Raw genomic sequence first — 15,533 nt, 5'->3', positions numbered from 1 at the left:
GATTACAGAGCAAAAAGATTAAAGTATATGAGACCATTAATATATTTTACCTAGATTCGTCCACTAGCACTAAAGTTTTTTTTGAGAGTGATTCACAAATGTACAATACGTTTAATCCAGAACACAGTGATGATGGAAACAACAAGATGAGATGGCGTCATGTTGAATGTGAAGAACCAACTGGGATCTCTTCAGAGCTTTGTGGATCAGAAGGAGGGACAGGAAGTGATGTAGAGAAATCAGAGCAGAGGTTTACACCTAGAAACTTTCTTTCATTCAGTCTGTTTGTCTTTTAGGAGGAAAAATCTGCCTTTCTGTCATTTCCTGAGCAATGGGAGGAGGGCTAGAGTGAAGATACTGGCATCATATGAAACTTGAAAACCTAAGAAATCCATTGGTACCAACCATGTTATACTAGCTTGTCGTGAAGGAGGTTAAATAACGCTCTAAAAATAAAACTTGTGTTAAATTTTGGCGAGGAAAAACTGTCATGGCCATATTCAAAGGGGTCCCTTGACCTCTGACCTCAAGATATGTGAATGAAAATGGGTTCTATGGGTACCCACGAGTCTCCCCTTTACAGACATGCCCACTTTATGATAATCACATGCAGTTTGGGGCAAGTCATAGTCAAGTCAGCACACTGACACACTGACAGCTGTTGTTGCCTGTTGGGTTGCAGTTTGCCATGTTATGATTTGAGCATATCATTTATGCTAAATGCAGTACCTGTGAGGGTTTCTGGACAATATTTGTCAGTGTTGTTATTAATTGATTTCCAATAATAAATATATACATACATTTGCATAAAGCAGCATATTTGCCCACTCCCATGTTGATAAGAGTATTAAATACTTGACAAATCTCCCTTTAAGGTACATTTTGAACAGATTAAAATATGTGTGCTTCATTTGCGATTAATCATGATTAACTAAGGATAATCATGCGATCAAATATTTTAATCGATTGACAGCCCTACTTTAGGCATTATATTTTAGAAATTGTACTTGTCTGGTTTAAATAGAATAAACTAATAAAAGAGAAACACAGCTGTATTAGCTGATGATGATGTGATTGCAACAAACCAAAGTACAACCACAATAGCAGGTGTCTGGGAGCAGTTTATTCCATGTCTTATTATAAACCACTGATGAGAAAAGATGGTGCAGAGTTTTTGTAAAGTTCAGAGGGGGTTTTTGTCAGTGTGCTTCTCTGGCTGCACAGTAGTAAACTGCACCGTGCTCTTGTTTTACAAGGTTGACTATAAGAGAGCCATTCTTTGCTGTACTTCCTGTCAAATCTCCAGACATATCAAAATCCTCTTTATATGGCTCTTCCATTGTGACATCTGTATGGGACAAATATCCAATGAGTTTCATAGCTGTGTCTCCAGGTGACCGCTGGTACCAGAGTATCACCCTGTAGTCAGTTTTATCATGGCTGCAGAAAATCTGCACTTTGTCTCCAGGTGTTGTGATGAGTTCAGAGGAAGACTGACGGACATCTAGACCCAGACTAACACCTGGACAAAGAAAGAGAATAAAGAACTCGTTCATTTAAAATGAAAACATATTATTCAGAGGAGCTTACTGTATTTCAACAAGTTATTACCTGCTAGCCAACAGAAAAAGAGAAACCAGATCATTTTTACTTCGCCAGTATAAACCTTAAAGGTACTCAAAAATCCTGAGATGCCAATCTGTGTGTCGAAGGGTTTTAGGGTTTTAAGTTGTCGGGATCAGATCACACTGACTCAAACCATTATATGAATCACCTGATGCTTCTGCTGAGTTGACTGAGGTTAGAAAAAGGAAAGGGAAGTGTTTAAATAGCAATCTACAGCATCAAATCAAGAGCAGCTGGCTGGGAGGAGCCTGTTCAAGCTGTAATTCAAAGCCATAATTGTTGATAAAGGTTAGAATAGTTTTTGTATGAAGGAGAAAGAAAGAGCAGTCACACTGTGCTAAGCTGGCTGCACAGTAATACACGTTGTGTTCAAATCCAGATGGCTGGAATATAAGAGAGCCATTCTTTGCTGTATTGCCACCCATATCTCCAGTGATATTGAAATGTTCTGTATATGACTCTTCCATTGTGACATCTTTAAAGTACAAATATCCAATGAGTTTCATAGCTGTGTCTCCAGGTGGCCGCTGGTACCAGTACATTAACCTGTAGTCAGTTTTATCATGGCTGCAGAAGATCTGCACTTTGTCTCCAGATTTTATGATGAGATCAGAGGAAGACTGACGGACTTCAAGACCCAAACAGACACCTGGGTAGAGAAAGAGAAGTAATTTACGTTGTGATAGATAGTAAATTCAAATAAAAGCATGTCCACTTTTTCAAGTTATTACCTGACAGGCAGCAGAAAACCACAAGGCAGATCATTTTTTTCTTTGTCAATATAGAGGATAGTTTTTAAGTCTTTGGATCACATATGAAATGTGTGACAGATTTTTGTGGATGTCAGTCTCTGATCACACTGGTTGTCACTGTTTGTGATGAGAATCAACTAATGGCTCCACTGAGATGACTGAGGTTTAAGGAAGAGGAAAGGGAAGTGATGATGAAAACGTCAAAGTAAATGCAGCTTACTGGGAGGAGTTTTATTTCTGTGACTTGTAGCACTGCATTAACAGATTTATTGAGGGGTTTCAAAACAAACAATGTGACAGATAAAAAATAAACTTCGGTTGAGTATGTACACCTGTGTGTTTAACAGATTATGGTTACGTAGACAACAAAGTGATGCTCTATAGGAGCATTGATCCTACCCTCGGATGCTTTACTGCATTTAGATTAAGTAGTAATAAGAATGCATCTGTGCGACTCCTGGTGGCAGGAAAGACAACATGTTGGCTAAATAACGCTATGAAGTTGCCCTACATTTTCAAATGGGTCCCTTGACCTCTGACCTCAAGATATGTGAACGCAAATGGGTTCTCTGGGTACCCACAAGTCTCCCCTTTCCAGACATGCCCACTTTTGGGGCAAAAATCATGCAGTTTTTTTTAATACTAAAATGGTGTATTTGAATATTTCTGCATACTGGGATCCCTAACCAGTCTTGAAATTACATAAATTGGGTATCACTGTAAATCTGAGACAGTTGTGGATCCAATGAGCCCAACTGTATTCATGTGTGATGATGTTAGTCCCTATAACAGCCATTTTCATTGTAGTGAGACCATTTTTGTAACTTGACCTCACTGTATAAAATGACCTGTGGTGACCTCTAGGATAATCACAGCCTCATGAAACTTTATAACCACAAACTAGAGACCTAGAGCATTCAGAGGATGGATGGCTTTCCTAGCTAGACTGGCAATAGGTCAAAAAGTTTCTGAGCAGTTTCCACAACAGAAGTGCTCGCTATTCAATCGCTGAAAAATGCAATTCTTGCAGATATCTCTAAATGTCAAAGGTTTTTGAAGCAAATCACAGCATGGCTTTATGGTGTTCCTCAAGGTCTTAGTGTCTTAATGTGGTATTGTCATGTTCTATGCTCTTATACACTTTCTGAATTTATTTTAATTTATTAATACATTTTTACTTCTTATTAATGACTAGACCATCTTGACATACAGTGCTGAAATGCAGCTCAAATTAGATCACTTCTATGTGGCATAATACTGTTGACTTTTTTTTTTAACATCCTCTGTCCCCCATCCCACCCCTTTTCCTGATTATATAAATTGTGCGTAAATAACTTCCTTATAGTTAAATTAAATTGAAGCTAAAAGATAGAAATAGAGTTGCATTAGTTAATGTTGATGTGATTGCGTCAAACCAAAATACAACCACAGAGCAGGTGTTTGTGAGCTCGTCTTATCCAAAACCACTGATGATAAAGAGGTGTTCAGAGTTTTTGTAAAGTTCAGAGGGGATTTTTGTCAGCGTGCTTTGCTAGCTGCACAGTAGTAAACTGCTCCTTGCTCACGTCCAATGACTTGGATGATTAGAGAGCCGGTCTTGACTGTGTTCACCCGCAAATCTCCAGACATATTGAAATGCTCTTTATATGGCCCTTCCATTGTGACATCTTGGTAATTCAAGTATCCGATGAGTTTCATAGCTGTGTCTCCAGGTGACCGCTGGTACCAGAGCATCACCCTGTAGTCAGTTTTATCATAGCTGCAGGAAATCTGCACTTTGTCTCCAGGTTTTTTGATGACATCAGAGGGAGACTGATGGACATCTAGACTCAGACAAACACCTGGACAGAGAGAGAAAAGAAAGAAATCATTAATTTAAAAGCAAACTATTTCCACATTCATGGGAGCTAATTGTATTTGAAGTTATTACCTAAGAGGCAACAAAAAAGGAGAAAACGGATCATTTTGACTTCCTCAAAATAAAACAGTTACTCAAAAACCTTTGGATAACATGCCAAACTATGTGTCAGAGTTTAGAGGTTATGTTAATGACAATCAGATCAACCTGAAGGTCACTGTGAGCAACTGACTGATGCGTCTACTGAGGTCTGAAAAGGGAAGTGAAGATGAAACAGCATCACTGTATACGGGCTGACACACAGACATGGCATCAAATCAAGAGCAGCTGGCTGGGAGGAGCCTGTTCAAGCTGTAATTCAAAGCCATAATTGTTGATAAAGGTTAGAGTAGTTTTTGTATGAAGGAGAAAGAAAGAGCAGTCACTGTGCTAAGCTGGCTGCACAGTAATACACGTTGTACTCAAATCCAGATGGCTGGAATACAAGAGAGCCATTCTTTGCTGTATTTCCACCCAAATCTCCAGACATATTAAAATCCTTTTTATATGGCTCTTCCATTATGACATCTTTAAAGGACAAATATCCAATGAGTTTCATAGCTGTGTCTCCAGGTGACCGCTGGTACCAGAGCATTAACCTGTAGTCAGTTTTATCATGGCTGCAGAAGATCTGCACTTTGTCTCCAGGTTTTGTGATGAGTTCAGAGGGAGACTGACGGACATCTAGACCCAAACAGACACCTGCGTAGAGAAAGAGAAGTTATTAACGTTGTGATAGATAGTAAATTAAAATAAAAGCATGTCCACTTTTTCAAGTTATTACCTGACAGGCAGCAGAAAACCACAAGGCAGATCATTTTTGTCTTCATCAACATAGAGGATAGTTTTTAAGTCTTTAGATCACATATGAAATGTGTGACAGATTTTTGTGGATGTCAGTCTCTGATCACACTGGTTGTCACTGTTTGTGATGAGAATCAACTAATGGCTCCACTGAGATGACTGAGGTTTAAGGAAGAGGAAAGGGAAGTGATGATGAAAACGTCAAAGTAAATGCAGCTTACTGGGAGGAGTTTTCCCCCTGAGTAAAGAATCATGTTTAATATTTCTGCACTGCATTAACGGTCAACACACTGCAATGCGAAATAGATGCATTGATGGGCTACAAAACAAACAATGATAAAATAAACATTGGCTGAATATCTACACCTACAGTATGTGCTTAACATATTTATGGTTACTTAGATATATTTATGGTTACTTAGACCAGGGTTTACGCTAGACTTTTATTTTGACGACCGATATAACCGTTAATATTGCAGAATTATAGCCATATAGTACAACTACCGGACATATGGCTACCGGCTAATGGTAAATGGACTTGGACTTATATAGCAATTTTCTAGTCTTCTGCTAAGGTGCCAACTTTGCCCATTAGGATCTAATCTTAATAATCATTCACACACCGATGGCTATGCCTTCGGGAGCAATTTGTGGTTAAGTGTCTTGCTCAAGGACACATCGACATGTGACCTGGAGCAGCCGGGGATCAAACCACCGACCTACCGATTGGTGGACAACCTGCTCTACCCTCTGAGCCACAGCCGCCCGTAAACCCTGGCTTAGACAGCACAGTGACAGTGTCTATAGGATTTATGAAATGCATTATTTCACGAGCATTGACATTGCCCTCGGATGCCTTACTGCGTTTAGATGAAGTAGTGATGAGAATGCGTCTGTGCGACTCCTGGTGGCAGAAAAGCTTGTGTAATGGCTGGAGGATAGCCTCTGACATAAGTGGTTTCTCAAGTTGAGGAAACAAACGCTGTGGAAGGGAGGAGTGGCTTCACTTATTTTTGCTTATCAAATTTATATTATTATGTTTCTTTCCTCGTTGTATAGATTGTGCTTCAATAACGTTAAATTAAACTGAAGCTAAACGATAGAAATAGAGTTGCATTAGTCAATGTTGATGTCATTGCATCAAACCAAAATACAACCACAGAGCAGGTGTTTGGGAGCTCGTCTTATCCAAAACCACTGATAATAAAGAGTTGTGTTGAGTTTTTGTAAAGTTCAGAGGGGTTTTATGTCAGCGTGCTTTGCTAGCTGCACAGTAGTAAACTGCTCCCTGCTCACGTCCAATGACCTCGATGATTAGAGAGCCGTTCTTTACTGCATCCCCTCCCAAATTTCCAGACATATTGAAATGTTCTTTATATGGCCCTTCCATTGTGACATCTTGGTAATTCAAATATCCAATGAGTTTCATAGCTGTGTCTCCAGGTGTCCGCTGGTACCAGAGTATCACCCTGTAGTCAGTTTTATCATGGCTGCAGAAAATCAGCACTTTGTCTCCAGGTTTTGTGATGAGTTCAGAGGGAGACTGACGGACATCAAGACTCAGACTAACACCTGGACAGAGAGAGAAAAGAAAGAAAGCATTAATTTAAAAGCAAACAATTTCCACATTCATAGGAGCTAATTGTATTTTAAGTTATTACCTAAGAGGCAACAAAAAAGGAGAAAACGGATCATTTTGACTCCCTCAAAATAAAACCGTTAGTCAAACGCCTTTAGATAACATGCCAAACTATGTGTCAGAGTTTAGAGGTTATGTTAATGACAATCAGATCAACTTGACTGTCACTGTGAGGAACTGACTGATGCGTCTACTGAGGTCTGAAAAGGGAAGTGAAGATGAAACAGCATCACTGTATACGGGCTGACACACAGACATGGCATCAAATCAAGAGCAGCTGTCTGGGAGGAGTCTGTTCACGTTCAAATTCAAAACCATAGATGTTGATAACAGTTGGTTTTGGTATAACGGAGAGGGGATCTACAGTCAGTGTGCATAGCTAGCTGCACAGTAGTACACTGCACTGTGCTCAGGAGCCTTTAGGTTGCTTATAAACAGAGAACCGTTCTTTGCTGTGCTTCCACTCATATCTCCAGTGATATTAAAATGTTCTTTGAAAGACTCCTCATGCTCTATGGTGCCGTAATACACATGTCCGATGCGTTTCAGAGCTAGGTCTCCAGGGGATTTTTGATACCAGTACATCTGTGTGTAGTCGGTCTTTTCATGGCTGCAGACCAGCTGGACTTTGTCTCCGGGTCTTCTGAGAAGTTCTGGAGGAGTTTGGTGGACTTCAACACCCAGACAAACACCTAGAAAGAGAGAGAATGAGTGAACCGTGTAGAAACTGTAGATAAAGTTATTATTCCTGAATGAATGCAGTGATTACCAATGATCCAAGATAAAAGGAATAGTGTTGACATGTTGTCCTCCTGTCTGAATGAACACAGATCACTGAGTGTCTCTGTTTACTGTAGACTCTTTATCAACACCTTCCTGTCAAATCTATACCAGCTACATCATATTTCACAGTGCTGCCTGTGTTTAACTGGAGAGTATTTCTGAAGCTCCAGCTCCACCTACTGGACAGATATAACAACCAACACTTGGTCTCTAATACACTCACCAAATGTATTGTCAACCAGTTTTTGTTCAGCCGCTCATACTTCTCACATCACTGTGTTTACTGACGGCACAAAAATACACACCGCTGTCATCAGGCTGCAAGTCTTTCACAGTAAGAGCCCCGCTCTCTATTTTGTCTTTGATTGCTGAATATTTGGTTTGAGAGACCCCCCCATAGTCTGGCTGTCCACCATAAACTGTGTAGACTATGAGGGTCATGGTCTCCCCTGGACGCTGTCTGTACCAGTACATCTGGTTATGACCAGCATCTTTGTTGTGGTTGCAGTTTATCTCTGCAGATTTGAAAACATAACTCCAACTGATTTCAGGGTATTGGGTCACATCCTGGCAGTGACCTGTTTGGAGAAAAAAAAGTTACATTTTTATTAATTTACTGGGTGTAAAATGTTAATGTTTTAACTATTAAGTCAATATTTTCCTGTTGAGGATTTTTTTTAAATGCTAGAAGTAATTTTCTTTATGAATCACATGTAGACAAAAACAGTGAAAAAACATTCAAATATTTTACTTAAGTCCAGTTACTGAAATATTGTCAGCCTTGTTTTATAGTCAGCTGCATGCAGGTCTCCATCAGCATACGTTTCCATGTTAGTAAATACACTAGATAACAATAAAACCTACACTGTACAAACATGTAAATCTTTATCCTTGTACCTTGAAGCCACAGAGACGAGACTACAAATGTGATGAGAACTTGAGTCGTCATAGTGATCCTGTTAACACGAGAAGCAGCCACAGCAGATGTGATGAGTATCTGAGGCTGCTTTTTATAACGGGAGGTGGGAGGTTAAAGACATTGCTCTGCAGAGAGGACCTCCCACATCTCCTTCAAACAACTGGATTTATTCAACATTCTCCACAAAAACTACATTTTACAAGATTATATTTGAATACTTTATAACGTTATAGTTTACCTTCTCCCAATACTCATCTTTACTGAGATAGAGCATGAACACATCATAATGTAAATCAATGGTACGTCCCATTTAGCTCTCGTCCTGCCGATTTCAACACTGATTTGTAGTTCACAGAGTAGCATTATCAGGTACAAAAATAGGGGTGCGTCCCCCGGATGCGTTGAACATTTTAGCTGGAGTCTGGTCGACTTGGTCACTGAGAGAGGAGCCTGTGGAAAAATGATCAACAGAGCATCAGATAAAATAGCATAAACACCAGTAAACTGAATAACATAAAACCAGTAACATCTGAAATAGCAGCAGTATAAACTGGCTGTTGTACACAAGCAAATATATCAACAGATTTTGTGGAAAATTCTAAATTTGAAATAATTTTGATGACGTTACCTGAAACCAGATATGTTAAAAAAATAATGCTTAGGAATAAGATGATTATTTTGTGTTCTTTGATTATATTGAAGAATATACGGTCATAATCTTGTTGCTGGGGATCATTGTGTTTTCTACTGAGTCTTTCCAACCTCCACTTTGAGCAAATATTGTTATTATCAGCAAATAAACAGGAAGTCATTAGGTGGTGTCTAGTGCTTCCTCATCGTCTTAACATTATAACCATCTTGTCTGCCACCTAATGAGAGGAAGGAACACAGGTGCAAGGGGCTTTGAGCTTCAACGTGGAGATTAAACAATGTGTGCTGAGGAGGTTTTTGTACTGAGCAGCAGAGATATGAAGCACTGTGTAAACTAGCAGCACAGAAGTACACTGCACTGCTGTTCTGGCTCAGTCCTTCAACTGTTAATGTGCAGGTCTGGTCTTTAGCTGCATTCCCATCCATCTTCACATCTACAATAGAAGGCTCTAGGTTTTTATTGTCTTGATACATGTATCCCAGGAACTGTAGTTGACCGTCCTTCGTTTGCTTGTACCAGAGGACTCGATCATAGGTGTCAATACTGTGTGAACATTTGATTTTGGCTGTTTCTTCAGGTTGTTTGATTATGTCAGCTGGACTCATGTAAACCTTGTCACTGAGAGAGGAACCTGTGGGAAAAGGATCAACAAAGCATCAGACAAAATACAACATTGAGCATAAACACTGGTGAACTGAAAAACAGAATAATATGAAATGTGAAATAATGCAAAAACATCTGAAATAGCAGCAGCATGTGAGACTGGATGCACACAAGGAAATGTATAAGTGGATTTTGTTGAACAAAGTTCTTTAAATAGTTGTGAGGACATTACCTGAAACCAGAATAGAGTTAAAAGTAATGCAAAGGAATACGATGAGCATTTTGTGTGTTGTTTAGTTATTTTGAAGAAAATAAGCTCATCAGTTTGTTGTTGCATTGAATGAAGCAGTTCTACTACTGAGTATTTCCAACCTCCTCTTTGAGTAAACCCTCCCAAGTCTTTAGGTGGTGCCATTGCGTATATAACTCATGTTAACTAGGGCTGGCCAATATGACGATATATATCGTCAAAGTCATATCAAAATGTCTGTCGTATATATTTTACTATATCGTTTCTAGCCCTATATTCATTTATTTTTCTCTATAGTTTCACTTAAAACTGTTATTTTCATTTTGCGCTCAAGTTTTTAAAATTAGAAAATATTCAGTACTTTTCATTTGTCAAGTATTTAATTCACACAGGAGTATACAGAAATAGGCTTTTCCATGTGTTTTTTTTTCATATAGACTGTTTATTTATTACCAGAAAACACGCTATATTGTGATATTATTGTTATCGAGATATGAAATGACCTATATTGTGATAGAAGTTTTAGGCCATATCGCCCAGCCCTTATGTTAACTAATATTTACACACCACTGGGTCAGTATTAGGGCTGCACAATTACTTGAAATTTTATCGAATTTTCAATATGGACTACTGCAATTTTCAAATCACAGGATGAGGAGGAAATTGCAATATTTGTTAAAGGCGAAATGTGTGTCAAAATACCATTTTAAATTAAATATTGTCATGCTGAAGAGATGTCCTGGCCTGCACATCATACTCTACAGGTTTAAGAAGACATCTTTGTTTGGTACAGATCTCTGCAAAAATCACACCATAATCATTTTAATGTTTTTTAATCATATCGCAATTGTAATATCAGTCAAAATAATTGCTATTCGATATTTTTTCAAAATCGTGCAGCCCTACTCAGGATAAAGATCTGAATAATGATATACTGAGGAAGGAATGCAGGTGTGAGGGGCTGTGAGCTGTTATACTGAGATGAGGAGGTTTTTGTACTGAGGAGCAGTGATATGAAGCACTGTGTAGACTAGCAGCACAGAAGTACACTGCACTGCTGCTCAGACTGAGTCCTTCAGTTGTTAATGTGCAGGTCTGGTCTTTAGCTGCATTTCCTTCTATCTTCACATCCAGTCCAGTCTCTGGCTGTCCTAAAGTGTCTAACATGTATCCCAGGAGCTTTAGTTGACCGTCCTTCGTTTGCTTGTACCAGAGGATTCGATCATAGCTGTCAATACTGTGTGAGCATTTGATTGTGGCTGTTTCTTCAGGTTGTTTGATTATGTCAGCTGGACTCATGTAAATCTGGTCACTGAGAGAGGAACCTGTGGAAAAAGGATCAACAAAGCATCAGACAAAATACAACAATGAGCATAAACACTGGTGAACTGAAAAACGGAATAATATGAAATGTGAAATAATGCAAAAACATCTGAAATAGCAGCAGCATGTGAGACTGGATGCACACAAGCAAATGTATAAATGGATTTTGTTGAACAAAGTTCTTTAAATAGTTGTGAGGACATTACCTGAAACCAGAATAGAGTTAAAAGTAATGCAAAAGAATACAATGAGCATTTTGTGTTTTTCTTTTTTTGTGTTTGTTTGGGTATTTTGAAGAAAATAAGATCATCAGTTTGTTGTTGCATTGAATGAAGCAGTTCTACTACTGAGAATTTCCAACCTCCTCTTTGAGTAAACCCTCCCAAGTCATTAGGTGGGTGGTTCCATTGCGTATACAACTCATGTTAACTAGGGCTGGCCAATATGAACATATATATCGTCAAAGTCATATCAAAATGTCTGTCGTATATATTTTACTAAATCGTTTCTAGCCCTATATTCATTTATTTTTCTCTATAGTTTCGCTTAAAACTGTTTAGTTTATTTTGCACTCACGTTCTTAAAATTAGAAAATATTCAGTACTTTTCATTTGTCAAGTATTTAATGCACACAGGAGTATACAAAAACAGGCTTTTCCATGTGTTTTTTTTTCATATAGACTGTTTATTTATTACTGGAAAACACGCTATATTGTGATATTATTGTTATCCAGATATGAAATGACCTACATCGTGATAGAAGTTTTAGGCCATATCGCCCAGCCCTTATGTTAACTAATATTTACACACCACTGGGTCAGTATTAGGGCTGCACAATTACTTGAAAATTTATCGAATTTTCAATATGGACTACTGCAATTTTCAAATCACAGGATGAGGAGGAAATTGCAATATTTGTTAAAGGCGAAATGTGTGTCAAAATACAATTTTAAATTAAGTATCGTCATGCTGCAGAGATGTCCTGGCCTGCACATCATACTCTGCAGGTTTAAGAAAACATCTTTGTTTGGGACAGATCTCTGCAAAAATCACACCATAATCATTTTAATGTTTTTTAATCATATGGCAATTGTAATATCAGTCAAAATAATTGCTATTCGATATTTTTTCAAAATTGTGCAGCCCTACTCAGGATAAAGATCTGAATAATGATATACTGAGGAAGGAACGCAGCTGTGAGGGGCTGTGAGCTGTTATGCTGAGATGAGGAGGTTTTTGTACTGAGGAGCAGTGATATGAAGCACTGTGTAGACTAGCAGCACAGAAGTACACTGCACTGCTGCTCAGACTGAGTACTTCAATTTTTAATATGCAGGTCTGATCTTTATCTGCACTTCCTTCTATATTCACACCCAATCCAATCTCTGGGCTATCTGAAGTGCCTAACATGTATCCTAGGAGCTGTAGTTGACCGTCCTTCATTTGCTTGTACCAGAGGATTTGATTGTAGCTGTCAATACTGTGTGAGCATTTGATTGTGGCTGTTTCTTCTTGCTTGTTGTACATATCAGGTGGAGTCTGGTAGACCTGGTCACTGAGAGAGGAACCTGTAGGAAAAGCATCAACAAAAAACAATATACAGTCATGAGCTATGAATAGGAGTCCTCATAAATATAAAATAACTCTCAACAGGAGTTTTAGATGATAAACCTGTGAAAAATATTTTGAAAACTTTTGTTGCACTACCTGAAACCAGTATGACATTAAGGGCTATGCAGAAGACAGCGATCATCTTGTTGTGTTTTATGTGTTTCACCACTGTACTGTGCAGCTCTACTGAATCTCGCTGGATAACCCCCCTCCATCAGGAAATCACACTTGTTTTTGGGGGTGGTGTCATAATGTTTAATCCTCTTCCTGAACTGCCACTACACACCACAGACATACTGTACTGTACTGCCACCTTATGACAGGAAACAAGATAACAAAGACCTGAAATGAACCCTGAAACTCAGGCCTAACAATACAGTGGAAACCGCTTATAGTGATCACATCTGTCCAGGTCATATTGATCACTGACAATTCTTCTGCCTTTTCCATCACCGAGGATGAGGCATTGCCGTTTTTGTCCGACTCTGCAGTGTGAGCGTGCATGCAGAACGTTTATCAATCCACTTGACGTTGGTTGCAGCCCTACTTAAATTAAGATTATTTTGTCAGATACTATTTCCATTGTCAAGAATGAGCTTTCATACTAAAATAACATTGAGCTTTTCCAGCATTCTCCCTTTTTTGAATAGGTTTCAAAATGTATTGGAATTAAAGCAGAATGAAATTAGCAATAAACACAGTGTAGAAACAGGAACATTAATTAGGATACAGCAAAATCAAATAAGAGCTCTACAAATGTCTAGAAACATGTTCGGAGAGAGTACAGAATATGTGGTATTACATTCATTTTGACATTATTAATCATGTAAAAAACATTTCTCAGCCAAAATGTTGAAACAGCCACTAATATCACACATAATATGAATGCTATCAAAAATCTGTAAATGCTGTTGCAGCATATCAGTATCAGTGTTAGTCTAGAGCTCCCTCTGTAGTCCACCAAAGAGACAGTTATCTTCTATTCACATGAGTATTTGTACAGCTGTCTGAGTCGCCTGTATCACTGTGTTGACTCACAGCACAAAAATACACTCCACTGTCCTCGGGCAGCAGCCTCTCCACTGTCAAAGCCGATTTCAACACTGATTTGTTGTTCACAGTGTAGCATTATCAGGTAAAAAATAGGGGTGCGTCCCCTGGATGCATTGATATTGAGCTTAACAGTCTTCCTACGGTTCCGTCAGGTATCCACATGTTTACATATTAAGTTGGTATGTGTTCTTAGCGAGTGTGTGGTCAAGTGACAGAAAGATGCGCTACGAGCTGATCAGCTGTTCGCAGCAGAGAAGAAATTAGCAGTTAAGTTATCTTGTGTTATTAAATGTTGCACAGTTGATTTTGAATGTTTCTTCAGGTTTGTTGAACATGTCAGCTGGAGTCTGGTCGACTTGGTCACTGAGAGAGGAGCCTGTGGAAAAAGGATCAACAGAGCATCAGACAAAACAGCATAAACACCAGTAAACTGAATAACATAAAACCAGTAACATCTGAAATAGCAGCAGTATAAACTGGCTGTTGTACACAAGCAAATATATCAACAGATTTTGTGGAAAATTCTAAATTTGAAATAATTTTGATGACGTTACCTGAAACCAGATATGTTAAAAAATAATGCTTAGGAATAAGATGATTATTTTGAGTTCTTTGGTTATATTGAAGAATATACGGTCATAATGTTGTTGCTGGGGATCATTGTGTTTTCTACTGAGTCTTTCCAACCTCCACTTTGAGCAAATATTGTTATTATCAGCAAATAAACAGGAAGTCATTAGGTGGTGTCTGATACTTCCTCATCGTCTTCCCATTATAACCATCTTGTCTGCCACCTAATGAGAGGAAGGAACACAGGTGCAAGGGGCTGTGAGCTTCAACGTGGAGATTAAACAATGTGTGCTGAGGAGGTTTTTGTACTGAGCAGCAGTGATATGAAGCACTGTGTAAACTAGCAGCACAGAAGTACACTGCACTGCTGTTCTGGCTCAGTCCTTCAACTGTTAATGTGCAGGTCTGGTCTTTATCTGCATTCCCATCCATCTTCACATCTACAATAGAAGGCTCTAGGTTTTGATTTTCTTTAAACATGTATCCCAGGAACTGTAGTTGACCGTCCTTCGTTTGCTTGTACCAGAGGATTCGATTATAGCTGTCAATACTGTGTGAGCATTTGATTGTGGCTGTTTCTTCAGGTTGTTTGATTATGTCAGCTGGACTCATGTAAACCTTGTCACTGAGAGAGGAACCTGTGGGAAAAGGATCAACAAAGCATCAGACAAAATACAACAATGAGCATAAACACTGGTGAACTGAAAAACAGAATAATATGAAATGTGAAATAATGCAAAAACATCTGAAATAGCAGCAGCATGTGAGACTGGATGCACACAAGCCAATGTATAAATGGATTTTGTTGAACAAAGTTCTTTAAATAGTTGTGAGGACATTACCTGAAACCAGAATAGAGTTAAAAGTAATGCAAAAGAATACAATGAGCATTTTGTGTTTTTCTTTTTTTGTGTTTGTTTGGTTATTTTGAAGAAAATAAGATCATCAGTTTGTTGTTGCATTGAATGAAGCAGTTATACTACTGAGTATTTCCAACCTCCTCTTTGAGTAAACCCTCCCAAGTCATTAGATGGGTGGTGCCATTGTGCTT

General features: G+C 38.6%; 1 protein-coding gene, 1 long non-coding RNA gene and 2 gene segments (V, D, J or C); 1 reads left to right on the top strand and 3 right to left on the bottom strand.

The window, feature by feature from the left end:
* ccdc177 (coiled-coil domain containing 177) overlaps positions 1 to 15,533 on the top strand; it is a 160,090-nt gene that overhangs the window by 9,636 nt on the left and 134,921 nt on the right. The window lies entirely within an intron of this gene.
* Positions 1,104 to 1,809, bottom strand: LOC119504463. Its single transcript, XR_005210570.1, has 2 exons — positions 1,612 to 1,809; positions 1,104 to 1,522 (listed from the first exon to the last, which is right to left on the bottom strand). It is a non-coding gene; the product is annotated as an uncharacterized LOC119504463 (long non-coding RNA).
* Positions 7,526 to 8,540, bottom strand: LOC119504455. The segment is given in 2 exon segments: positions 7,526 to 8,079; positions 8,399 to 8,540. Coding segments are annotated over 2 exon segments (381 nt in total).
* LOC119504442 lies at positions 9,184 to 10,022 on the bottom strand. The segment is given in 2 exon segments: positions 9,184 to 9,703; positions 9,908 to 10,022. Coding segments are annotated over 2 exon segments (510 nt in total).

Source organism: Sebastes umbrosus, chromosome 16 (assembly GCF_015220745.1).
Source record: "Sebastes umbrosus isolate fSebUmb1 chromosome 16, fSebUmb1.pri, whole genome shotgun sequence".
Taxonomy (NCBI): Eukaryota; Metazoa; Chordata; class Actinopteri; order Perciformes; family Sebastidae; genus Sebastes; species Sebastes umbrosus.
This window is presented reverse-complemented; position numbering and strand designations above follow the sequence as displayed.